The sequence below is a fragment of the Phyllobates terribilis genome, unplaced genomic scaffold, assembly GCF_046119375.1.
Source record: "Phyllobates terribilis strain yellow unplaced genomic scaffold, ASM4611937v1 Scaffold_1__5_contigs__length_1240528914, whole genome shotgun sequence".
Lineage (NCBI taxonomy): Eukaryota > Metazoa > Chordata > Amphibia > Anura > Dendrobatidae > Phyllobates > Phyllobates terribilis.
The window spans coordinates 599,937,937-599,964,595 of record NW_027362761.1 but is presented as its reverse complement, the minus strand read 5'-3'; the positions used below and the strand labels follow the sequence as shown (position 1 = coordinate 599,964,595).

General features: G+C 51.6%; 1 protein-coding gene across 1 annotated transcript in view; it reads right to left on the bottom strand.

Moving 5' to 3' along the window:
- The window catches only part of DNAI1 (dynein axonemal intermediate chain 1), a 227,364-nt gene that overhangs the window by 87,558 nt on the left and 113,147 nt on the right, over positions 1–26,659 (bottom strand). Inside the window, exons 15-17 of the mRNA XM_073655111.1 lie at positions 13,085–13,174; positions 11,143–11,230; positions 9,188–9,267 (exon numbers count right to left, since the gene is read on the bottom strand). Of these exons, the coding sequence (XP_073511212.1) occupies positions 9,188–9,267; positions 11,143–11,230; positions 13,085–13,174 (258 nt within the window). The remainder of the gene's footprint in view (positions 1–9,187; positions 9,268–11,142; positions 11,231–13,084; positions 13,175–26,659) is intronic.

Sequence of the window (26,659 nt, the reverse complement as noted above, 5' to 3'; positions counted from 1 at the left end):
GCAAGTGCTCGCTACTTGAGTTTGCATCGGGTACTTGAGTATGCAAGTCACTCGAGCACCCGCGATACTCAGTGCATACCCGAGTACCCGATGCAAACTCAAGTAGCGAGCACTTGCGCTCAACACTAGTCGCCATATAGTCATTTTTTAAAAAAAAAAAACAACTCTAACCCTAACCCAAACCCTAACCCCAATCCCAACCCTAACACCAACCCCAGCCCTAGCGTTTATTTTTTACGCCGTTCCTCATGCGGTATAAGTGATTAGACGACCTTATTCTTCGGGTCGGTGAGACTACAGCGATACCAGAATCATATGTTTATGATTGACAGCTGTCACACACTAAAAGACGCATTTTTTGTAAAATCTAGTTTTTGCATCGCCATATTTTGAGAGCTATAATTTTTCCATATTTTGGCCGACAGAGTCATTTGACGGCTTGTTTTTTGCAGGATGAGTTGACGTTGTTATTGGTGCCATTTTCGGGCACGTGACATTTTTTGATCGCTTTCTATTCCGATTTTTGGGAGGCAGAATAAACAAAAACCAACAATTCAGGAATTGTTTTTTTGGGGGTTTTTTTTTTATGCTGTTCCGCGTGTGGTAAAATTGATAAGGCAGCTTTATTCTTCGGGTCAGTACGTTTACAGCGGTACCACATTTATATAGTTTTTCCATGTTTTGCACTTTTACACAATAAAAGATATTTCATAGAAAAAATTATTTTTTTGCATCGCTTTATTCTGAGAGCTATAACTTTTTTATTTTTCGGATGATGGAGCTGTATGGCGGCTTGTTTTTTGCGGGACAAGATGACGTTTTCAGCGGTAATATTTTTATTTACTTCCGTATTTTTGATCGCGTGTTATTCCATTTTTTGTTTGGCGGTATGATGATAAAGCATTGTTTTTGCTTCGTTTTTTATTTTATTTTTTTACCGTGTTCACTGAAGGGGTTAACTAGTGGGATAGTTTTATAGGTCAGGTTGTTCCGGACGCGGCGATACCAAATATGTGTACTTTTATTGTTTGTTGTTTTTTTTTCATAATAATGTTTATTGATGGGTACATTATATTTTTATTTTTGGCGGATTATTTATTTATTTTTATTTTTTTTCACTTTCTGAAAGTATTTTTACTTTTATACTTTGTCCCACTATGGGACTTTCACTTTTTTCATTCTGATCGCCTGCATAGCATAGGGATGGAGCACCATCCCTGTGCCATGCAGGCTGTCACCGCTGCACAGGTAGAAGATCGTTTGGTCATGCACTGCGCATGACCAAACGATCTTACTGCTCTCTGGTGACCCCATGCTGTCATTATACGGCCCCTCTATAGACAGCACTCGTACCCCGACAACGTCCGCTCCTCCACCCAGTGTCGTCATTATACGGCCCCTCTATAGGCAGCACTCGCCCCCCCGCAGCGTCCGCTCCTCCACCTCATGCCGTCATTATACGGCCCCTCTATAGGCAGCACTCGTCCCCCGGCAGCGTCCGCTCCTCCACCCCGTGCCGTCATTATACGGCCCCTCTATAGACAGCACTCGTACCCCGACAACGTCAGCTCCTCCACCTCGTGCGGTCATTATACGGCCCCTCTATAGACAGCACTCATCCCCCGACAACGTCCGCTCCTCCACCCCGTGTCCTCATTATACGGCCCCTCTATAGGCAGCACTCGCCCCCCCCGCAGCGTCCGCTCCTTCACCCCGTGCCGTCATTATACGGCCCCTCTATAGGCAGCACTCGTCCCCCCGCAGCGTCCGCTCCTTCACCCCGTGCCGTCATTATACGGCCCCTCTATAGGCAGCACTCGCCCCCCCGCAGCGTCCGCTCCTTCACCCTGTGCCGTCATTATACGGCCCCTCTATAGGCAGCACTTGTCCCCACGCAGCGTCCGCTCCCTCACCCAGTGCCGTCATTATACGACCCCTCTATAGGCAGCAGTCGTCCCCCCGCAGTGTCCGCTCCTTCACTCCGTGTCGTCATTATACGGCGCCTCTATAGGCAGCACTCGTCCAACGCAGCGTCCGCTCCTTCACCCCGTGCCGTCATTATATAGCCCCTCTATAGACAGCACTCGTCCCCCCGCAGTGTCCGCTCCTTCAACCTGTTCCGTCATTATACGGCCCCTCTATAGGCAGCACTTGTCCCCCCGCAGCGTCCGCTCCTCCACCCAGTGCCGTCATTATACGGCCCCTCTACAGAGGCAGCACTCGTTCCTCCGCAGCGTCCGCTCCTCCATCCCGTGCCGTAATTATACGGCCCCTCTACAGAGGCAGCACTCGTCCCCCCGCAGCGTCCGCTCCTCCACCCCATGCTGTCATTATACGGCCCCTCTACAGAGGCAGCACTCGTTCCTCCGCAGCGTCCGCTCCTCCACCCCGTGCCGTCATTATACGGCCCCTCTATAGACAGCCCTCGCCCCCCGACAGCGTCCGCTCCTCCACCCCGTGTCGTCATTATACGGCCCCTCTATAGGCAGCACTCGCCCCCCCGCAGTGTCCGCTCCTCCACCTCGTGCCGTCATTATACGGCCCCTCTATAGGCAGCACTCGTCCCCCCGCAGCGTCCGCTCCTTCACCCCGTGCCGTCATTATACGGCCCCTCTATAGGCAGCACTCGTTCCCCCGCAGTGTCCGCTCCTTCACCCCGTGCCGTCATTATACGGCCCCTCTATAGGCAGCACTCGTCCCACGGCAGCGTCCGCTCCTCCACCCTGTGCCGTCATTATACGGCCCCTCTATAGCCAGCACTCGTCCCACCGCAGCGTCCGCTCCTCCACCTCATGCCGTCATTATACGGCCCCTCTATAGCCAGCACTCGTCCCACCACAGCGTCCGCTCCTCCACCTCATGCTGTCATTATACGGTCCCTCTACAGAGGAAACACTCGTCCCCCCGCAGTGTCCGCTCCTTCACCCCGTGCCGTCATTATACGGCCCCTCTATAGGCAGCACTCGTCCCACCGCAGCGTCCGCTCCTTCACCCCGTGCCGTCATTATACGGCCCCTCTATAGGCAGCACTCGTCCCCCCGCAGCGTCCGCTCCTTCACCCCGTGCCGTCATTATACGGCCCCTCTATAGCCAGCACTCGTCCCACCGCAGCGTCCGCTCCTCCACCTCATGCCGTCATTATACGGCCCCTCTATAGGCAGCACTCGTCCCCCCCGCAGAGTCCGCTCCTCCACCCCGTGCCGTCATTATACGGCCCTCTATAGACAGCACTCGTCCCCCCGCAGCGTCCGCTCCTTCACCCCGTGCCGTCATTATACGGCCCTTCTATAGGCAGCACTCGCCCCCCCGCAGCGTCTGCTCCTCCAACCCATGCCGTCATTATACGGCGCCTCTATAGGCAGCACTCGTCCCCCCCGCAGCGTCCGCTCCTCCACCTCGTGCCGTCATTATACGGCCCCTCTATAGGCAGCACTCGTTCCCCCGCAGCATCCGCTCCTCCACCCCGTGCCGTCATTATACGGCCCCTCTATAGGCAGCACTCGTCCCCCCGCAGCGTCCGCTCCTCCACCTCGTGCCGTCATTATACGGCCCCTCTATAGGCAGCACTCGTTCCCCCACAGCGTCCACTCCTCCACCCGGTGCCGTCATTATACGGCCCCTCTATAGGCAGCACTCGTCCACCCGCAGCGTCCGCTCCTCCACCTCGTGCCGTCATTATACGGCCCCTCTATAGGCAGCACTCGTTCCCCCACAGCGTCCACTCCTCCACCCGGTGCCGTCATTATACGGCCCCTCTATAGGCAGCACTCGTCCACCCGCAGCGTCCGCTCCTCCACCTCGTGCCGTCATTATACGGCCCCTCTATAGGCAGCACTCGTTCCCCCGCAGCATCCGCTCCTCCACCCCGTGCCGTCATTATACGGCCCCTCTATAGGCAGCACTCGTCCCCCCCGCAGCGTCCGCTCCTCCACCTCGTGCCGTCATTATAAGGCCCCTCTATAGGCAGCACTCGCTCCCCCACAGCGTCCACTCCTCCACCCAGTGCCGTCATTATACGGCCCCTCTATAGGCAGCACTCGTTCCCCCGCAGCATCCGCTCCTCCACCCCGTGCCGTCATTATACGGCCCCTCTATAGGTAGCACTCGTCCCCCCGCAGCGTCCGCTCCTTCACCCCGTGCCGTCATTATACGGCCCCTCTATAGGCAGCACTCGTTCCCCCACAGCGTCCGCTCCTCCACCTCGTGCCGTCATTATACGGCCCCTCTATAGGCAGCACTCGTTCCCCCGCAGCATCCGCTCCTCCACCCCGTGCCGTCATTATATGGCCCCTCTATAGGTAGCACTCGTTCCCCCACAGCGTCCGCTCCTCCACCTCGTGCCGTCATTATACGGCCCCTCTATAGGCAGCACTCGTCCCCCCGCAGCGTCAGCTCCTCCACCCCGTGCCGTCATTATAAGGCCCCTCTATAGGCAGCACTCGTCCCCCCGCAGTGTCCGCTCCTTCACCCCGTGCCGTCATTATACGGCCCCTCTATAGGCAGCACTCGTCCCCCCGCTGTGTATTATGGCAGCGCTAGTCCAGCTGATGAGGAACCCTCCCCGGACGGCTCCGGAGCGCCTCCTGCTCCCACAGATTATCTGCCATTTCCAGGAAGGTTTCTGAATCACAACCAAATCCCATTACACGGATCCAGGAGGGATTACGGCATCGGTCCTGACGGACGGGGGGCCGGCAAGTGGGATTAGAAGTAAGGGGCAATTTTCTCAAGAACTGAGAAATCCTTAAAGGAAATCTCCCCTGATTGCTGGACACTTCGCAGTTAATATCTCTGCTTCATGTTGAGGAATTGTATCAATGTTTTGCTTCTATGATCAGTAGTCACATCCAGAGCTGCATTCACAAATGTCCTTCCCAAGATCAGTGCAGGGCATGATGGGACAATGACTACCTAATCAACACCGAGCAGCAAATGGGAGGTAAGCTTCTAAAGAACTTCAACAGCAGATCTGGATGTGACTAGAGGAAAATATGTGAAATTAATTCAAAGCTTAAAAAGGAGGAAATACACTACAATGGCACAAAGCTAAAACCCGACAGGTCGTCTAGGACTAGCTGTGACTGTAGGGGTCCACGAGGATGACCCCACCACCACATTGACTGTAGGGGTCCACGAGGATGACCCCACCACCACAGTGACTGTAGAGGTGCACGAGGATGGCCCCACCACCACAGTGACTGTAGAGGTGCACGAGGATGGCCCCACCACCACAGTGACGGTAGAGGTGCACGAGGATGGCCCCACCACCACAGTGACTGTAGAGGTGCACGAGGATGGCCCCACCACCACAGTGACTGTAGAGGTGCACGAGGATGGCCCCACCACCACAGTGACGGTAGGGGTCCACAATGATGACCCCACCACCACAGTGACTGTAGAGGTCCACGAGGATGGCCCCACCACCACAGTGACTGTAGAGGTGCACGAGGATGGCCCCACCACCACAGTGACGGTAGGGGTCCACGAGGATGAACTCACCACCACAGTGACTGTAGAGGTCCACGAGGATGGCCCCACCACTACAGTGACTGTAGGGGTCTACGAAGATGACCCCACCACTACAGTGACTGTAGGGGTCCCCGAGGAGGAACCCACCACCACAGTGACTGTAGAGGTGCACGAGGATGGCCCCACCACCACAGTGACGGTAGGGGTCCACGAGGATGAACTCACCACCACAGTGACTGTAGGGGTCCACGAGGATGACCCCTACACCACAGTGACTGTAGAGGTGCACGAGGATGGCCCCACCACCACAGTGACTGTAGAGGTGCACGAGGATAGCCCCACCACCACAGTGAAGGTAGGGGTCCACGAGGATGAACTCACCACCACAGTGACTGTAGAGGTGCACGAGGATGGCCCCACCACCACAGTGACGGTAGGGGTCCAGAAGGATGACCCCACCACCACAGTGACTGTAGAGGTCCACGAGGATGGCCCCACTACCACAGTGACTGTAGAGGTGCACGAGGATGGCCCCACCACCACAGTGACGGTAGAGGTGCACGAGGATGGCCCCACCACCACAGTGACTGTAGAGGTGCACGAGGATGGCCCCACCACCACAGTGACTGTAGAGGTGCACGAGGATGGCCCCACCACCACAGTGACGGTAGGGGTCCACAATGATGACCCCACCACCACAGTGACTGTAGAGGTCCACGAGGATGGCCCCACCACCACAGTGACTGTAGAGGTGCACGAGGATGGCCCCACCACCACAGTGACGGTAGGGGTCCACGAGGATGAACTCACCACCACAGTGACTGTAGAGGTCCACGAGGATGGCCCCACCACTACAGTGACTGTAGGGGTCTACGAAGATGACCCCACCACTACAGTGACTGTAGGGGTCCCCGAGGAGGAACCCACCACCACAGTGACTGTAGAGGTGCACGAGGATGGCCCCACCACCACAGTGACGGTAGGGGTCCACGAGGATGAACTCACCACCACAGTGACTGTAGGGGTCCACGAGGATGACCCCACCACCACAGTGACTGTAGAGGTGCACGAGGATGGCCCCACCACCACAGTGACTGTAGAGGTGCACGAGGATGGCCCCACCACCACAGTGACGGTAGGGGTCCACGAGGATGAACTCACCACCACAGTGACTGTAGGGGTCCACGAGGATGACCCCTACACCACAGTGACTGTAGAGGTGCACGAGGATGGCCCCACCACCACAGTGACTGTAGAGGTGCACGAGGATAGCCCCACCACCACAGTGAAGGTAGGGGTCCACGAGGATGAACTCACCACCACAGTGACTGTAGAGGTGCACGAGGATGGCCCCACCACCACAGTGACGGTAGGGGTCCACGAGGATGAACTCACCACCACAGTGACGGTAGGGGTCCACGAGGATGACCCCACCACCACAGTGACTGTAGAGGTGCACGAGGATGGCCCCACCACCACAGTGACTGTAGAGGTGCACGAGGATGGCCCCACCACCACAGTGACGGTAGGGGTCCACGAGGATGAACTCACCACCACAGTGACTGTAGGGGTCCACGAGGATGACCCCACCACCACAGTGACTGTAGAGGTGCACGAGGATGGCCCCACTACCACAGTGACTGTAGAGGTGCACGAGGATAGCCCCACCACCACAGTGACGGTAGGGGTCCACGAGGATGAACTCACCACCACAGTGACGGTAGGGGTCCACGAGGATGAACCCACCACCACAGTGACTGTAGAGGTCCATGAGGATGGCCCCACCACCACAGTGACTGTAGAGGTCCACGAGGATGAACCCACTACCACAGTGACTGTAGAGGTCCACGAGGATGAACCCACCACCACAGTGACTGTAGGGGTCCACGAGGATGAACCCACCACCACAATGACTGTAGAGGTGCACGAGGATGGCCCCACCACCACAGTGACTGTAGAGGTGCACGAGGATGGCCCCACCACCACAGTGACAGTAGGGGTCCACGAGGATGAACCCACCACCACAGTGACTGTAGAGGTGCACGAGGATGGCCCCACCACCATAGTGACGGTAGGGGTCCACGAGGATGAACTCACCACCACAGTGACTGTAGAGGTCCAAGAGGATGACCCCACCACCACAGTGACTGTAGAGGTCCACGAAGATAGCCCCACCACCACAGTGACGGTAGGGGTCCACGAGGATGACCCCACCACCACAGTGACTGTAGAGGTGCAAGATGATGGCCCCACCGCCACAGTGATGGTAGGGGTCCACGAGGATGAACCCACCACCACAGTGACTGTAGAGGTCCACGAGGATGACCCCACCACCGCAGTGACTGTAGGAGACCACAAGGATGAGCCCACCGCTCCAGTGCCTGTAGAAGACCACAAGGATGAGCCCACCGCTCCAGTGCCTGTAGGGGTCCACAAGGATGAGCCCACCGCTCCAGTGCCTGTAGGGGTCCACAAGGATGAGCCCAACACTCCAGTGCCTGTAGGGGTCCACGAGGATTACTCCACCACTACAGTGACTGTAGGGGTCCACGAGGATGACCCCACCACCGCAGTGACTGTAGGGGTCCACAAGGATGAGCCCACCGCTCCAGTGCCTGTAGGGGTCCACAAGGATGAGCCCACCGCTCCAGTGCCTGTAGGGGTCCACAAGGATGAGCCCAACGCTCCAGTGCCTGTAGGGGTCCACGAGGATTACTCCACCACTACAGTGACTGTAGGGGTCCACGAGGATGACCCCACCACAGCAATGACTGTAGGGGTCCAAGAGGATGGTCCCACCACTACAGTGACTGTACGGGTCCACGAGGATGAGCTCACCGTTCCAGTGCCTGTAGGGGTCCACAAGGATGAGCCCACCGCTCCAGTGCCTGTAGGGGTTACCTAATCATGCCATGGGGCCGGTGAGTGAACGTTTCTCTAAAGTGGTGACTTCTGGGCAGATCATGGTAGACGACTTATTCAGGGCTTGTAATGTAACCTCAGCCTTGGGATATCAGGGGCCCCTTCTTCTTCAGGACCATCTTCGCACACCTCAGTCAGGTTTGTGTGGCATGATCACGTTTTTTCCCTACATTTGGATGAAGGGCTTCATAACACTTCCCTCTTCATATTCCAGTAGTTCCGGTCCTCGCTGGTCCTTTAAGATTGGACTCGCCTCCCTTGGGTCCAGTGATGAGTCTGGATGGTCCTGGTCGTGGCATTAGCCGTCCACCACTTCTGATCCTTGATGATTGGACTGGTCTCTCAGGGATCAATGGTGACCCTGCTGGTCCTGACCGAAGCTCGGTGATAACATTACTACGGTCAGTCTAGAGGACCCTCAGACTATCACACTTCTCCTCCAGATGTCCTTGGCTCTTGACCCTGATCGCAGCTCCTGTCTCTAACCCTGACTGTGATCCGGTTCCGGCACTCGGCTCCTATGTCGCTTCTTAGTACCTGTTGTTATTCTCCTGGTGTTGACCGGCAGTCCGTCCCCAGGATCTGCTCCTCAATGCACTACAATCCTCTCCGGCCATCATCGATGGGCATCCTGGGGACTAGACACCTACCTCTGTAGTGCGCACATCTTCGCAGGGGTCAAGGATGAAGAACGGGACATTTCTCAAACCCTGCACCTGGTTCAGCCACAAAACTACTAATGGTTTCTTAGCGGGTGTGTAACATTATATTAATATAAAGTTGCGGTGACTCTCACCTTATGGATGTTCCCTTCTTCTGTGCCAACCAGGAATAGGTAATCGATCTGACTGTGGAAATCGAAGGCCGTTCCGCTCCCTGCAAGATGGGACAAAGGAGGAGAATGTGGGGAGGAAATCATTAATCTTTTACATTTTAAAAATTACAAAAAGGAAAATGGGCCGATACATAAGTTTGGGCGCCCTGCACGGTTAGTGCCCCCTTTTCAAGTATCACAGCTTGTAAACGCTTTTTGTAGCCAAACAAGAGTCTTTCAGTTCTTCTTTGAGGGATTTTCATCCTTTCTTCCTTGGACAATTCCTCCAGTTCTGTGAGATTCCTGGGTCGTCTTGCATCCTCTGCTATTTTGAGGTCTAGCCACAGATTTTCAATGATGTTCAGATCAGGGGACTGTGAGGGCCATTGTAAAACCTTCAGCTTGAGCCTTTTGAGGTCGTCTATGGTGGATTGTGACATGAGTTTAGGATCATTATCCATTTGTAGAATCATCCTCTTTTCACCTCCAGCTTTTTTACAGATGGTGTTATTCTTGCATCAAGAATTTGTTGAAATTTCATTGAACCCATTCTTCCCTCTACCCGTGAAATGTTCCCCGTGCCATTGTCTGAAACATCTATTCAAATCTCATATATTTCATGTTCGCATACTTAGCGTTGCAGAGTGCTACTTTGTTTGTTAGTTGCATATGGAGGTAGCAGCTCCTAGTAAGCACCTGTTCTCACCTATTTCTTGTTCTGGAAGTGCCGGACAGTTTTTTTCTGTGGCTATTGGCTGAAACATAACTCCAAAGCATGACTGATCCTCGCCCATGCTTAATGGTTAGCGGGATGTTCTTTTCCTGAAATTCTGTGCCCTTTTCTCTCCACACATAGCTTTGATCATTGTGGCCACAGAGTTCTATTTTACCCTCATCGGTCAACAGGACTTGTTTCCAAAATGATTCAGGCTTGTTTTGATATTCTTTTGCACTTCTGACGCTGAATTTTGTGGTGAGGACGCAGGAGAGGTTTTCTTCTGATGACTCTTCCATGAAGGCCATATTTGTGCAGGTGTCTCTGAACAGTAGAACAATGTGCCACAACTCCAGAGTCTGCTAAATCTTTCTGAAGGTCTTTTGCAGTCAAGCGGGGGTTCTGATTTGCCTCTCCTAGCAATCCTACGAGAAGTGTTCACTGAAATTTTGCTTGGTCTTCCATACCTTATCTTGATCTCCACTGTTCCTGGTAACAGCCATGTCTTAATATTTTGAAATGAGGACAGGGCAACTTGGAAACTCTTTGCTATCTTCTTATAGCCTTCTCGTGCTTTGTGGCCTCCTCCATTCTCGGAGTGCTCGGCAGCTGCTTAGAAGACCCCATGGCTGCTGGTTTTTGGCACAAGGTTAGAGGAGGCTGGGATTTTATAAAGCTGGGAAGTTTTCATCACCTGGACTTTCCTAAGATGATAGTGAACGAGCCATAACCCTAAGAGGCTAATTAAGGTCTGAGACCTTGGTCAAACTTATCTGAGCACACAAATCTCCAAGGGCGCCCAAACTTTTGCATCGGCCCATTTTCCTTTTTGTAATTTTTAAAATGTAAATGATGAAAATATAGCTATATATTTTTTTGCCTAAAATATAAAGGAAATGTGTCATCTGTAACTTTAGGCCTTTTAGAGATCATTTAATCTTCAACTTGCTTAACTGTTCACAATAACAGTCATTTTGACCAGGGGTGCCCAAACTTTTACATGTCACTGTGAATCAAGTATCCTGAGCCCCATCCTGATATACAGCATGTGTATATGTGCGCGGCAAGTGTACGGCACTGGCTATACTGACAGCCACTACAGTCAGCGTCGTCCACGTAGCGTCTGTATACTGGATGTCGGGCTGTACTGTCCGTATACCCAGTGCTGCTCACAGTCGATACACTGGTCATAGTGATTAGCAGGGGGCTCGGGGGCTCGTACCTGGTGTCTGCAGCTGGAGCCCCTCCACAGCGTCCTGTGCAGATCTTTCCACTGACAACCTGATGACGTCCGTGTGAACCAGCTCATTCTGCAACAGAAGACATGACGGGTATTATTCCACATGGCAGCAGCTGGCAAATAATCTCATGTCAGAGAGAACGAGCTAATACCAGCAAAGAAGCAGTCCGCCAAATATTGCCGATCCTGAGTTACATCCTGTATTATACTCCAGAGCTGCACTCACTATTCTGCTGGTGCAGTCACTGTGTACATACATTACATTACTGATCCTGAGTTACATCCTGTATTATACTCCAGAGCTGCACTCACTATTCTGCTGGTGCAGTCACTGTGTACATACATTACATTACTGATCCTGAGTTACATCCTGTATTATACTCCAGAGCTGCACTCACTATTCTCCTGGTGCAGTCACTGTGTACATACATTACATTACTGATCCTGAGTTACTTCCTGCATTATACTCCAGAGCTGCACTCACTGTTCTGCTGGTGCAGTCACTGTGTACATACATTACATTACTGATCCTGAGTTACCTCCTGTATTATACTCCAGAGCTGCACTCACTATTCTGCTGGTGCAGTCACTGTGTACATACATTACATTACTGATCCTGTACTGATCCTGAGTTACATCCTGTATTATACTCCAGAGCTGCACTCACTATTCTGCTGGTGCAGTCACTGTGTACATACATTACATTACTGATCCTGAGTTACATCCTGCATTATACTCCAGAGCTGCACTCACTATTCTGCTGGTGCAGTCACTGTGTACATACATTACATTACTGATCCTGAGTTACATCCTGTATTATACTCCAGAGCTGCACTCACTATTCTGCTGGTGCAGTCACTGTGTACATACATTACATTACTGATCCTGAGTTACATCCTGTATTATACTCCAGAGCTGCACTCACTATTCTGCTGGTGCAGTCACTGTGTACATACATTACATTACTGATCCTGTACTGATCCTGAGTTGCATCCTGTATTATACTCCAGAGCTGCACTCACTATTCTGCTGGTGCAGTCACTGTGTACATACATTACATTACTGATCCTGAGTTACATCCTGTATTATACTCCAGAGCTGCACTCACTATTCTGCTGGTGGAGTCACTGTGTACATACATTACATTACTGATCCTGAGTTACATGCTGTATTATACTCCAGAGCTGCACTCACTATTCTGCTGGTGCAGTCACTGTGTACATACATTACATTACTGATCCTGAGTTACATCCTGTATTATACTCCAGAGCTGCACTCACTATTCTGCTGGTGCAGTCACTGTGTACATACATTACATTACTGATCCTGAGTTATATCCTGTATTATACCTCAGAGCTGCACTCACTATTCTGCTGGTGCAGTCACTGTATACATACATTACATTACTGATCCTGAGTTACATCCTGTATTATACTCCAGAGCTGCACTCACTATTCTGCTGGTGGAGTCACTGTGTACATACATTACATTACTGATCCTGAGTTATCTCCTGTATTATACTCCAGAGCTGCACTCACTATTCTGCTGGTGCAGTCACTGTGTACATACATTACATTACTGATACTGAGTTACATCCCGTATTATACTCCAGAGCTGCACTCACTATTCTGCTGGTGCAGTCACTGTGTACATACATTACATTACTGATCCCGAGTTACATCCTGTATTATATTCCAGAGCTGCACTCACTATTCTGCTGGTGCAGTCACTGTATACATACATTACATTACTGATCCTGAGTTACATCCCGTATTATACTCCAGAGCTGCACTCACTATTCTGCTGTTTTGTTTTTAATACAAATTAGGTCACTTTAGGAGCCAAGTTCCCAGTTTGGCAGTGAAGTGCCTGCGGTTAATGACAGGCAGGGGGCGCTGCTGCTGGGTAGTCAGGAGCCACTCACCTTAATCAGTGTCCAGGACACGACGCGGCCGTCTGAAGACACAGAGAAGAAGTTCAGGTTCTTGTCCAGGTCGTCTTTCTGCCATTTCACCTGGAAGAGAGAAGGATCAGCCCCGGAGGTCTCATGTTCTCGGTGCTCCGTCACCATCTTTATCGTCACTGGAATATTTTTAGGAGTATAAGGCAGACGCCGCATTCGCTGCCGCTCCGACACCCCTGATAATTGTACTAATGCGGAGCTATACTCTAGTCATATCCAGAGCTGCACTCACTATTCTGCTGGATGTCGCTCAGTCCGGATAGCACTGTGGTGTCAGTCCGCTTCTATCACTGCGCATAGCGCAGTCCAAACACTACACCTCCCACCATCCACTGCCACAGCACAGACCAGCAGGGGGCAGGAGAGGGATGCGAGGTCCTGCAGCCTAAAAGGAAACCATCAGCATGGTGAATGCAGCTCTGGATGTGATTAGAAGTTATGTAAAGTAAAGGGTGAGTATTACATTACACGGTGCGGCCACCTCTTCTCTGCGGCTTTGGCTGGTTTCCTCTAATGCAGCCTTGTCACTGGCACAATCATGGTGAGGGCAGATGCCAGTGAGAGGCTGCCAGCCTCAGGGGGAGTACCGGCCCTTTAAGGCGTCCTCACTATTTCCTCCTACAATCCTCTCCTCATCCCTATTAATTAAAGTTGGGATTTTTTATCCGGATGGTTAATATTTACTCCATTAGAAGCTTCTGCAGGAAGTGAGGAAATCAATGAGAGGATCCGTCTCCCTACAGAGCCGCGCAATTAATGGACTAAGCCGCGGAGATGCCGCAGAATGTCAATGAGCAGCTCGCCAGCCGTACAGTGAGGAGCTCGCCAGCCGTACAGTGAGGAGCTCGCCAGCCGTACAATCAGGAGCTCGCCAGTCGTACAATCAGGAGCTCGCCAGCCGTACAATCAGGAGCTCGCCAGCCGTACAATCAGGAGCTCGCCAGCCGTACAATCAGGAGCTCGCCAGCCGTACAACGAGGAGCTCGCCAGCCATACAACGAGGAGCTCGCCAGCCATACAACGAGGAGCTCGCCAGCCATACAACGAGGAGCTCGCCAGCCATACAACGAGGAGCTCGCCAGCCATACAATGAGGAGCTCGCCAGCCATACAAAAAGGAGCTCACCAGCTCAGGGTGTGTGGCGGCCGTACAATGAGGAGCTCGCCAGCTCGGGGTGTGTGACGGCCGTACAATGAGGAGCTCGCCAGCTCGGGGTGTGTGCCGGCCGTACAATGAGGAGCTCACCAGCCCGGGATTTGTGCCAGCCATACAATGAGGAGCTCGCCAGCCCAGGATGTGTGCCGGCCGTACAATGAGGAGCTCACCAGCTTGGGATGTGTGCCGGCCGTACAATGAGGAGCTCACCAGCCCGGGGTTTGTGCCGGCCATACAATAAGGAGCTCACCAGCTTGGGGTGTGTGCCGGCCATACAATGAGGAGCTCACCAGCCCTGGGTGTGTGCCAGCCATACTGTTAGGAGATCACCAGCCCGGGGTGTGTGCCGGCCGTACAATGAGGAGCTCGCCAGCCCGGGGTGTGTGCCGGCCGTACAATGAGGAGCTCGCCAGCCCGGGGTGTGTGCCGGCCGTACAATGAGGAGCTCGCCAGCCCGGGGTGTGTGCCAGCCATACTATTAGGAGATCACCAGCTCGGGGTGTGTGCCGGCCGTACAATGAGGAGCTCGCCAGCCCGGGGTGTGTGTCGGCCATACTATTAGGAGCTCACCAGCTCGGGGTGTGTGCCGGCCGTAAAATGAGGAGCTCGCCAGCCCCGGGTGTGTGCCGGCCGTACAGTGAGGAGATCACCAGCCCGGGGGGCAGCATATACAGAGAGACTGGGTTATAGACAGTACAGGCATATATATTATTAATATACACACAGTGGATATAAAATAACTATAATTTGTCATCCTACCAAGAAGAAGAATTTCAGAACTTTTTCCACAAAGTAGTCAGCGCTCGGCTACCGTCATTCACAGAGATCCTGATTAACCCCAGAGAACGTGTCGCTGTTCTAGGAGGATTTTCATTACATTTTCTGTAAACAGCTGACAACACAGCAAATGATCTCACTGTGGAAAGTTATCAGTCAGGAGAAGGTACAAAAACATTTCCCAGGCATTAGATCTACAAGCTGGTCCAGGAAGCTGCCAAGAGATCGCTAGCAACATTAAAGAAGCTGCAGGAGTTTCTGACCAGTCCTGGTTGTGTCCTGCATGTGACCATAATCTTCATATGTCCAGCCTGTGGAAGCCTTTTCTTACAAAGAATAAGGAGGAAACGGGGGATGAAATGGAGTATACAAGGGGGGGCGGCAACACGGAGAATACGAGGGCGATACAGAGGATGAAATAGATGATACAGGGGGCGATAAAGAGGACACAGGGGAGAGATACGGAGGACACAGGGGAGAGATACGGAGGACACAGGGGAGAGATACGGAGGACACAGGGGAGAGATACGGAGGACACAGGGGAGAGATACGGAGGACACAGGGGAGAGATACGGAGGACACAGGGGAGAGATACGGAGGACACAGGGGAGAGATACGGAGGACACAGGGGAGAGATACAGAGGACACAGGGGAGAGATACGGAGGACACAGGGGAGAGATACGGAGGACACAGGGGAGAGATACGGAGGACACAGGGGAGAGATACGGAGGACACAGGGGAGAGATACGGAGGACACAGGGGAGAGATACGGAGGACACAGGGGAGAGATACGGAGGACACAGGGGAGAGATACGGAGGACACAGGGGAGAGATACGGAGGACACAGGGGAGAGATACGGAGGATACAGGGGGCGATATGGAGGATACAGGGGAGAGATACGGAGGATACAGGGACAATATGCAGGATACAGGGTGGGATAAGCGGGGAGTGGGTGAGGGTCTTCTCCACGTCACACATTAGTATTTCTTCCGTTTATGAGACGTGTGACCGTAATATTAATATCACACATGTGAGCGGCGGCCGCCTCCGTCTGGGTGATGTCAGCGCAGGCAGCGTGTACAGACAGCATTATCTCAGCCGCCATAAACAGGCTGAACATTAACTGAAATTACCAATCAGCGCCTGCGAGGATGTTAATCAGCGCGGCCGCCGTCATCACCACAGGAGATAACCGCAATATCCCCGGGACTGTGCAGAAGTCTTCACACCCCACATACATAATCCGGCCAGGCTGGGGGTCGCTGACCTCAGATACCCCCCACCCCACCTTGAAGGAGAAGATATAATAACATTGAGGAAGGTAACTCTCAGCAGATATCACCACTTCAGCCCTGGGGGGGGCACTTACTTTTGCACATGGCTCCTGTGTCTCCCGGTCACTAATAAAGCTTAGTAGCAGCTCCAGTCCTGTAATTCTCTATTTCTACATTTTTTAACATCCAGAAATCATTGAGCGTGAGAAACAGGGGGGACACGTTCTCACTGAGCCGGAGACAGATGAGCACGAGACGTTACCCAGAACCGAAACATGAGATAATCAGATCCAGAAGACCCGGCAGCGAATACGGGGGATATTATTATCATCTCCAAGATCCACCCAGTGGTCACCACAGAGACTGCAGCCATGAAGGGAATAGCCCAGCGTGACCCCGAAATAACGGGTTACTCTCCATAATCAGGGCTGGGGTATCCCAAAATGTATGAAGGAATCTGCGCCTCCTACGTCTCACCTGGTCTGATAGGTAACAGGCATCACAGTGAACCCGGATTACAGCAGACTGGTATTAAACTGCTTCACTACCTAACTCCCAGCGTCTCTGGTGGTCGATAGTAAGAAAGAAGTTAAAGAAGTTGTCGACAACTTTTTAAGAGTCCCCCAATGTATTACCCCAGTGATTATAAGATGTTTTGTAAATACCTTGCTGTGTCCTTCTTGCCTGTGAGCGGCGCTATCCTTGGCCGCTCAGTGGCATCACGTGACCCCCCGCTGATGCCACGTCAAGTGTGGCGGTCCCCGCGGCGGCTACTGGGCTGTTGGCGGAGTTACCCTGCGCGTCACACCCGGCATCCACCACGAGCTTTCACGATGAATGAGGAGAGGGAGAGCGCGCGGTGGATGCCGGGTGTGACGCGCGTTGTGACCCCGTCCACAACCCAACATCCACTGTGGATCGCAGAAGTGAGAGACCCCCGGCTGAATCCGGAACATGACGTTACATCAGCTGCAGCCGGGGGTCACGTGATGCCTGTGAGCGGCCAGTGATAGCGCCTCTCACAGGCAAGAAGGACAACCAAACGTTTATACAATACGTCTTATAATCACTGGGGGTCTCTTAAAAAGCAGTGGACAACTCCTTTAATAATGAGAACCACGATTCTGGGGTCACTTATATCCATGACAGACTGGAGCGGTTTAAGGATTCAGATTCATTTCTAGTATTCCTATTGTTCAACGGTGAAGGGTTAAAAGTGACAACGTATTCTTTTCTTTTCAGTACAAATCTACTGTTTCTCTCTACAGCCACCACAAGGGGGAGCTCCCTGTATACAGAGATACATGATAAGATCCTGTCTACAGCCACCACTAGGGGGAGCTCCCTGTATACAGAGATACATGATAAGATCCTCTCTGCAGCCACCACAAGGGGGAGCTCCCTGTATACAGAGACACATGATAAAATCCTGTCTGCAGCCACCAGTAGGGGGAGCTCCCTGTATACAGAGAAACATGATAAGATTCTGTCTGCAGTCACCACTAGGAGGAGCTCCCTGTATACAGAGATACATGATAAGATCCTGTCTGCAGCCACCAGTAGGGGGAGCTCCCTGTATACAGAGATACATGATAAGATTCTGTCTGCAGTCTCCACTAGGAGGAGCTCCCTGTATACAGAGATACATGATAAGATCCTGTCTGCAGCCACCAGTAGGGGGAGCTCCCTGTATACAGAGATACATGATAAGATCCTGTCTGCAGCCACCACAAGGGGGAGCTCCCTGTATACAGAGACACATGATAAGATCCTGTCTGCAGCCATCACTAGGGGGAGCTCCCTGTATACAGAGATACATGATAAGATTCTGTCTGCAGTCTCCACTAGGGGGAGCTCCCTGTATACAGAGATACATGATAAGATCCTGTCTGCAGCCACCACAAGGGGGAGCTCCCTGTATACAGAGATACATGATAAGATCCTGTCTACAGCCACCACTAGGGGGAGCTCCCTATATACAGAGATACATGATAAGATTCTGTCTGCAGTCTCCACTAGGGGGAGCTCCCTGTATACAGAGATACATGATAAGATTCTGCCTACAACCACCACTAGGGAGAGCTCCCTGTATACAGAGATACCTGAGAAGATCATGTCTGCAGTCACCACTAGGGGCAGCTCTCTGTATACAGAGATACATGATAAGATCCTGTCTGCAGCCACCACTAGGGGGAGCTCCCGGTATACAAAGATACATGCTATGATTCTGTCTGCAGCCACCACTAGGGGGAGCTCCCTGTATACACAGATACATGTTATGATTCTGTCTGCAGCCACCACTAGGGGGAGCTCCCGGTATACAGAGATACATGCTATGATTCTGTATGCAGCCACCACTAGGGGGAGCTCCCTGTATACACAGATACATGATATGATTCTGTCTGCAGCCACCACTAGGGGGAGCTCCCTGTATACAGAGATACATGATAAGATCCTGTCTGCAGCCACCACTAGGAGGAGCTCCCTGTATACAGAGATACATGATAAGATCCTGTCTGCAGCCACCACTAGGGGGAGCTCCCTGTATACAGAGATACATGATAAGATCCTGTCTACAGACACCACTAGGGGGAGCTCACTGTATACAGAGATACATGATAAGATCCTGTCTGCAGCCACCACTAGGAGGAGCTCCCTGTATACAGAGATACATGATAAGATCCTGTCTGCAGCCACCACTAGGGGGAGCTCCCTGTATACAGAGATACATGATAAGATCCTGTCTGCAGCCACAACTAGGGGGAGCTCCCTGTATACAGAGATACATGATAAGATCCTGTCTGCAGCCACCACCAGGGGGAGCTCACTGTATACAGAGATACATGACAAGATCCTGTCTGCAGCCACCACTAGGGGGAGCTCCCTGTACACAGAGATACATGATAAGATCCTGTCTGCAGTCACCACTAGGGGGAGCTCCCAGTATACAGAGATACATGATAAGATCCTGTCTGCAGCCACCACTAGGGGCAGCTCCCAGTATACAGAGATACATGATACGATTCTGTCTGCAGACACCACTAGGAGGAGCTCCCTCTATACAGAGATACATGATTAGACCCTGTCTGCAGCCACCACTAGGGGGAGCTCCCTGTATACAGAGCTACATGATAAGATCCTGTCAGCAGTCACCACAAGGGGGAGCTCCCAGTATACAGAGATACATGATAAGATCCTGTCTGCAGCCACCACTAGGAGGAGCTCCCTGTATACAGAGATACATGATAAGATCCTGTCTGCAGTCACCACTAGGGGGAGCTCCCAGTATACAGAGATACATGATAAGATCCTGTCTGCAGCCACCACTAGGGGCAGCTCCCAGTATACAGAGATACATGATACGATCCTGTCTGCAGACACCACTAGGGGGAGCTCCCTGTATACAGAGATACATGATAAGATCCTGTCTGCAGCCACCACTAGGGGGAGCTCCCTGTATACAGAGATACATGATAAGATCCTGTCTGCAGCCACCACCAGGGGGAGTTCCCTGTATACAGAGATACATGATAAGATCCTGTCTGCAGCCACCACCAGGGGGAGTTCCCTGTATACAGAGATACATGATAAGATTCTGTCTGCAGCCACCACTAGGGGGAGCTCCCTGTATACAGAGATACATGATAAGATCCTGTCAGCAGCCACCACTAAGGGGACTCTGTATACAGAGATACATGATAAGATCCTGTCTGCAGACACCACTAGGGGGATCTCCCTGTATACAGAGATACATCATAAGATTCTGTCTGCAGCCACCACTAGGGGGAGCTCCCTGTATACAGAGATACATGATAAGATTCTGTCTGCAGCCACCACTAGGGGGAGCTCCCTGTATACAGAGATACGTGATAAGATCCTGTCTGCAGCCACCACTAGGAGGAGCTCCCTGTATACAGAGATACATGATAAGATTCTGCCTACAACCACCACTAGGGAGAGCTCCCTGTATACAGAGATACATGATAAGATTCTGTCTGCAGTCACCACTAGGGGGAGCTCCCGGTATACAAAGATACATGCTATGATTCTGTCTGCAGCCACCACTAGGGGGAGCTCCCTGTATACACAGATACATGCTATGATTCTGTCTGCAGCCACCACTAGGGGGAGCTCCCTGTATACAGAGATACATGATAAGATCCTGTCTGCAGCCACCACTAGGGGGAGCTCCCGGTATACAGAGATACATGCTATGATTCTGTCTGCAGCCACCACTAGGGGGAGCTCCCTGTATACACAGATACATGATATGATTCTGTCTGCAGCCACCACTAGGGGGAGCTCCCTGTATACAGAGATACATGATAAGATCCTGTCTACAGACACCACTAGGGGGAGGTCACTGTATACAGAGATACATGATAAGATCCTGTCTGCAGCCACCAATAGGGGGAGCTTCCTGTATACAGAGATACATGATAAGATCCTGTCTACAGACACCACTAGGGGGAGCTCCCTGTATACAGAGATACATGATAAGATCCTGTCTGCAGCCACCACTAGGAGGAGCTCCCTGTATACAGAGATACATGATAAGATCCTGTCTGCAGCCACCACTAGGAGGAGCTCCCTGTGTAGAGATATACATGATAAGATCCTGTCTGCAGCCACCACTAGGAGGAGCTCCCTGTATACAGAGATACATGATAAGATTCTGTCTGCAGTCACCACTAAGGGGAGCTCCCTGTATACAGAGATACATGATAAGATTCTGTCTGCAGCCACCACTAGCGGGAGCTCCCTGTATACAGAGATACATGATAAGATCCTGTCTGCAGTCACCACTAGGGGGAGCTCCCTGTATACAGAGATACATGATAAGATCCTGTCTGCAGCCACCACTAGCGGGAGCTCCCTGTATACAGAGATACATGATAAGATTCTGTCTGCAGCCACCACTAGGGGGAGCTCCCTGTATACAGAGATACATGATAAGATCCTGTCAGCAGCCACCACTAGGGGGAGCTCCCTGTATACAGAGATACATGATAAGATCCTGTCTGCAGACACCACTAGGGGGAGCTCCCTCTATACAGAGATACATGATAAGATTCTGTCTGCAGCCACCACTAGGGGGAGCTCCCTGTATGCAGAGATACATGATAAGATTCTGTCTGCAGCCACCACTAGGGGAAGCTCCCTGTATACAGAGATACATGATAAGATTCTGTCTGCAGCCACCACTAGGGGGAGCTCCCTGTATACAGAGATACATGATAAGATATTGTCAGCAGCCACCACTAGGGGGAGCTCCCAGTATACAGAGATACATGATAAGATTCTGTCTGCAGCCACCACTAGGGGGAGCTCCCTATATACAGAGATACATGATAAGATCCTGTCTGCAGCCACCCCTAGGGGGAGCTCCCTGTATACAGAGATACATGATAAGATCCTGTCTGCAGAAACCACTAGGGGGAGCTCCCAGTATACAGAGATACATGATAAGATTCTGTCTGCAGCCACCACTAGGGGGAGCTCCCTGTATACAGAGATACATGATTAGACCCTGTCTGCAGCCACCACTAGGGGGAGCTCCCATTATACAGAGATACATGATAAGATTCTGTCTGCAGCCACCACTAGGGGGAGCTCCCTGTATACAGAGATACATGATAAGATCCTGTCTGCAGCCACCACTAGGGGGAGCTCCCTGTATATAGAGATACATGATAAGATTCTGTCTGCAGCCACCACTAGGGGGAGCTCCCTGTATACAGAGATACATGATAATTTCCTGTCTGCAGCCACCACTAGCGGGAGCTCCCAGTATACAGAGATACATGATAAGATTCTGTCTGCAGCCACCACTAGGGGGAGCTCCCTGTATAGAGAGATACATGATAATTTCCTGTCTGCAGCCACCACTAAGGGGAGTTCCATGTATACAGAGGTACATGATAAGATTCTGTCTGCAGCCAACACTAGGGGGAGCTCCCTGTATAGAGAGATACATGATAATTTCCTGTCTGCAGCCACCACTAGCGGGAGCTCCCTGTATACAGAGGTACATGATAAGATTGTGTCTGCAGCCACCACTAGGGGGAGCTCCCTGTATAGAGAGATACATGATAATTTCCTGTCTGCAGCCACCACTAGCGGGAGCTCCCTGTATACAGAGGTACATTATAAGATTCTGTCTGCAGCCACCACTAGGGGGAGCTCCCTGTATAGAGAGATACATGATAATTTCCTGTCTGCACCCACCACTAAGGGGAGCTCCCTGTATACAGAGATACATGATAATCTCCTGTCTGCAGCCACCACTAGCGGGAGCTCCCTGTATACAGAGGTACATGATAAGATTCTGTCTGCAGCCACCACTAGGGGGAGCTCCCTGTATAGAGAGATACATGATAATTTCCTGTCTGCAGCCACCACTAAGGGGAGCTCCCTGTATACAGAGATACATGATAATCTCCTGTCTGCAGCCACCACTAGCGGGAGCTCCCTGTATACAGAGGTACATGATAAGATTCTGTCTGCAGCCACCACTAGGGGGAGCTCCCTGTATACAGAGATACATGATAAGATTCTGTCTGCAGTCACCACTAGGAGGAGCTCCCTCTATACAGAGATTCATGATAAGATTCTGTCTGCAGTCACCACTAGGGGGAGCTCCCTGTATACAGAGATACATGATAATCTCCTGTCTGCAGCCACCACTAAGGGGAGCTCCCTGTATACAGAGATACATGATAAGATCCTGTCTGCAGTCACCACTAGCAGGAGCTCCCTGTATACAGAGATACATGATAATCTCCTGTCGGCAGCCACCACTAAGGGGAGCTCCCTGTATACAGAGATACATGATAATCTCCTGTCTGCAGTCACCACTAGCGGGAGCTCCCTGTATACAGAGGTACATGATAAGATTCTGTCTGCAGCCACCACTAGGGGGAGCTCCCTGTATACAGAGATACATGATAAGATCCTGTCAGCAGCCACCACTAGGGGGAGCTCCCTGTATACAGAGATACATGATAAGTTTCTGTCTGCCGCCACCACTAGGGGGAGCTTCCTGTATACAGAGATACATGATAACATCCTGTCTGCAGCCACCACTAGGGGGAGCTCCCTGTATACAGAGATACATGATAAGATCCTGTCTGCAGCCACCACTAGGGGGAGCTCCCTGTATACAGAGATACATGATAAGATCCTATCTGCAGCCACCACCAGGGGGAGTTCCCTGTATACAGAGATACATGATAAGATCCTGTCTGCAGCCACCACTAGCGGGAGCTCCCTGTAAACAGAGATACATGATAAGATTCTGTCTGCAGCCACCACGAGGGGGAGCTCCTTGTATACAGAGATACATGATAAGATCCTGTCAGCAGCCACCACTAGGGGGAGCTCCCTGTATACAGAGATACATGATAAGATCCTGTCTGCAGACACCACTAGGGGGATCTCCCTGTATACAGAGATACATGATAAGATTCTGTCTGCAGCCACCACTAGGGGGAGCTCCCTGTATACAGAGATACATGATAAGATTCTGTCTGCAGCCACCACTAGGGGGAGCTCCCTGTATACAGAGATACATGACAAGATCCTGTCTGCAGCCACCACCAGGGGGAGTTCCCTGTATACAGAGATACATGATAAGATCCTGTCTGCAGCCACCACTAGGGGGAGCTCCCTGTATACAGAGATACGTGATAAGATCCTGTCTGCAGCCACCACTAGGAAGAGCTCCCTGTATACAGAGATACATGATAAGATTCTGTCTGCAGCCACCACTAGGGGGAGCTCCCTGTATACAGAGATACATGATAAGATTCTGTCTGCACCCACCACTAGGGGGAGCTCCCTGTATACAGAGATTCATGATAAGATTCTGTCTGCAGTCACCACTAGGGGGAGCTCCCTGTATACAGAGATACATGATAATCTCCTGTCTGCAGCCACCACTAAGGGGAGCTCCCTGTATACAGAGATACATGATAAGATCCTGTCTGCAGCCACCACTAAGGGGAGCTCCCTGTATACAGAGATACATGATAAGATTCTGTCTGCAGTCATCACTACGGGGAGCTCCCTGTATACAGAGATACATGAAAATCTCCTGTCTGCAGCCACCACTAAGGGGAGCTCCCTGTATACAGAGATACATGATAAGATCCTGTCTGCAGCCACCACTAAGGGGAGCTCCCTGTATACAGAGATACATGATAAGATTCTGTCTGCAGTCACCACTAGGAGGAGCTCCCTGTATACAGAGATACATGAAAATCTCCTGTCTGCAGCCACCACTAAGGGGAGCTCCCTGTATACAGAGATACATGATAATCTCCGGTCTGCAGCCACCACCAGGGGGAGCTCCCTATATACAGAGATACATGATAAGATTCTGTCTGCAGTCACCACTAGGGTGAGTTCCCTGTATACAGAGATACATGATAAGATTCTGTCTGCAGCCACCACTAGCGGGAGCTCCCTGTATACAGAGATACATGATAAGATCCTGTCTGCAGTCACCACTAGGGGGAGCTCCCTGTATACAGAGATACATGATAAGATCCTGTCTGCAGTCACCACTAGGGGGAGCTCCCTGTATACAGAGATACATGATAAGATCCTGTCTGCAGCCACCACTAGCGGGAGCTCCCTGTATACAGAGATACATAAGATTCTGTCTGCAGCCACCACTAGGGGGAGCTCCCTGTATACAGAGATACATGATAAGATCCTGTCAGCAGCCACCACTAGGGGGAGCTCCCTGTATACAGAGATACATGATAAGATCCTGTCTGCAGACACCACTAGGGGGATCTCCCTGCATACAGAGATACATGATAAGATTCTGTCTGCAGCCACCACTAGGGGGAGCTCCCTGTATACAGAGATACATGATAAGATTCTGTCTGCAGCCACCACTAGGGGGAGCTCCCTGTATACAGAGATACATGATAAGATACTGTCAGCAGCCACCACTAGGGGGAGCTCCCAATATACAGAGATACGTGATAAGATTCTGTCTGCCGCCACCACTAGGGGGAGCTCCCTGTATACAGAGATGCATGATAAGATCCTGTCTGCAGCCACCACTAGGGGGAGCTCCCTGTATACAGAGATACATGATAAGATCCTGTCTGCAGCCACCACTAGGGGGAGCTCCCAGTATACAGAGATACATGATAAGATTCTGTCTGCAGTCACCACTAGGGGGAGCTCCCTGTATACAGAGATACATGATAAGATTCTGTCTGCACCCACCACTAGGGGGAGCTCCCTGTATACAGAGATACATGATAAGATTCTGTCTGCAGTCACCACTAGGAGGAGCTCCCTGTATACAGAGATTCATGATAAGATTCTGTCTGCAGTCACCACTAGGGGGAGCTCCCTGTATACAGAGATACATGATAATCTCCTGTCTGCAGCCACCACTAAGGGGAGCTCCCTGTATACAGAGATACATGATAAGATCCTGTCTGCAGCCACCACTAAGGGGAGCTCCCTGTATACAGAGATACATGATAAGATTCTGTCTGCAGTCATCACTACGGGGAGCTCCCTGTATACAGAGATACATGATAAGATTCTGTCTGCAGTCACCACTAGGAGGAGCTCCCTGTATACAGAGATACATGAAAATCTCCTGTCTGCAGCCACCACTAAGGGGAGCTCCCTGTATACAGAGATACATGATAATCTCCTGTCTGCAGCCACCACCAGGGGGAGCTCCCTATATACAGAGATACATGATAAAATTCTGTCTGCAGTCACCACTAGGGGGAGTTCCCTGTATACAGAGATACATGATAAGATTCTGTCTGCAGCCACCACTAGCGGGAGCTCCCTGTATACAGAGATACATGATAAGATCCTGTCTGCAGTCACCACTAGGGGGAGCTCCCTGTATACAGAGATACATGATAAGATCCTGTCTGCAGTCACCACTAGGGGGAGCTCCCTGTATACAGAGATACATGATAAGATCCTGTCTGCAGCCACCACTAGGGGGAGCTCCCTGTATACAGAGATACATGATAAGATTCTGTCTGCAGCCACCACTAGGGGGAGCTCCCTGTATACAGAGATACATGATAAGATACTGTCAGCAGCCACCACTAGGGGGAGCTCCCAGTATACAGAGATACATGATAAGATTCTGTTTGCCGCCACCACTAGGGGGAGCTCCCTGTATACAGAGATAAATGATAAGATCCTGTCTGCAGCCACCCCTAGGGGGAGCACCCTGTATACAGAGATGCATGATAAGATCCTGTCTGCAGCCACCACTAGGGGGAGCTCCCTGTATACAGAGATACATGATAAGATCCTGTCTGCAGCCA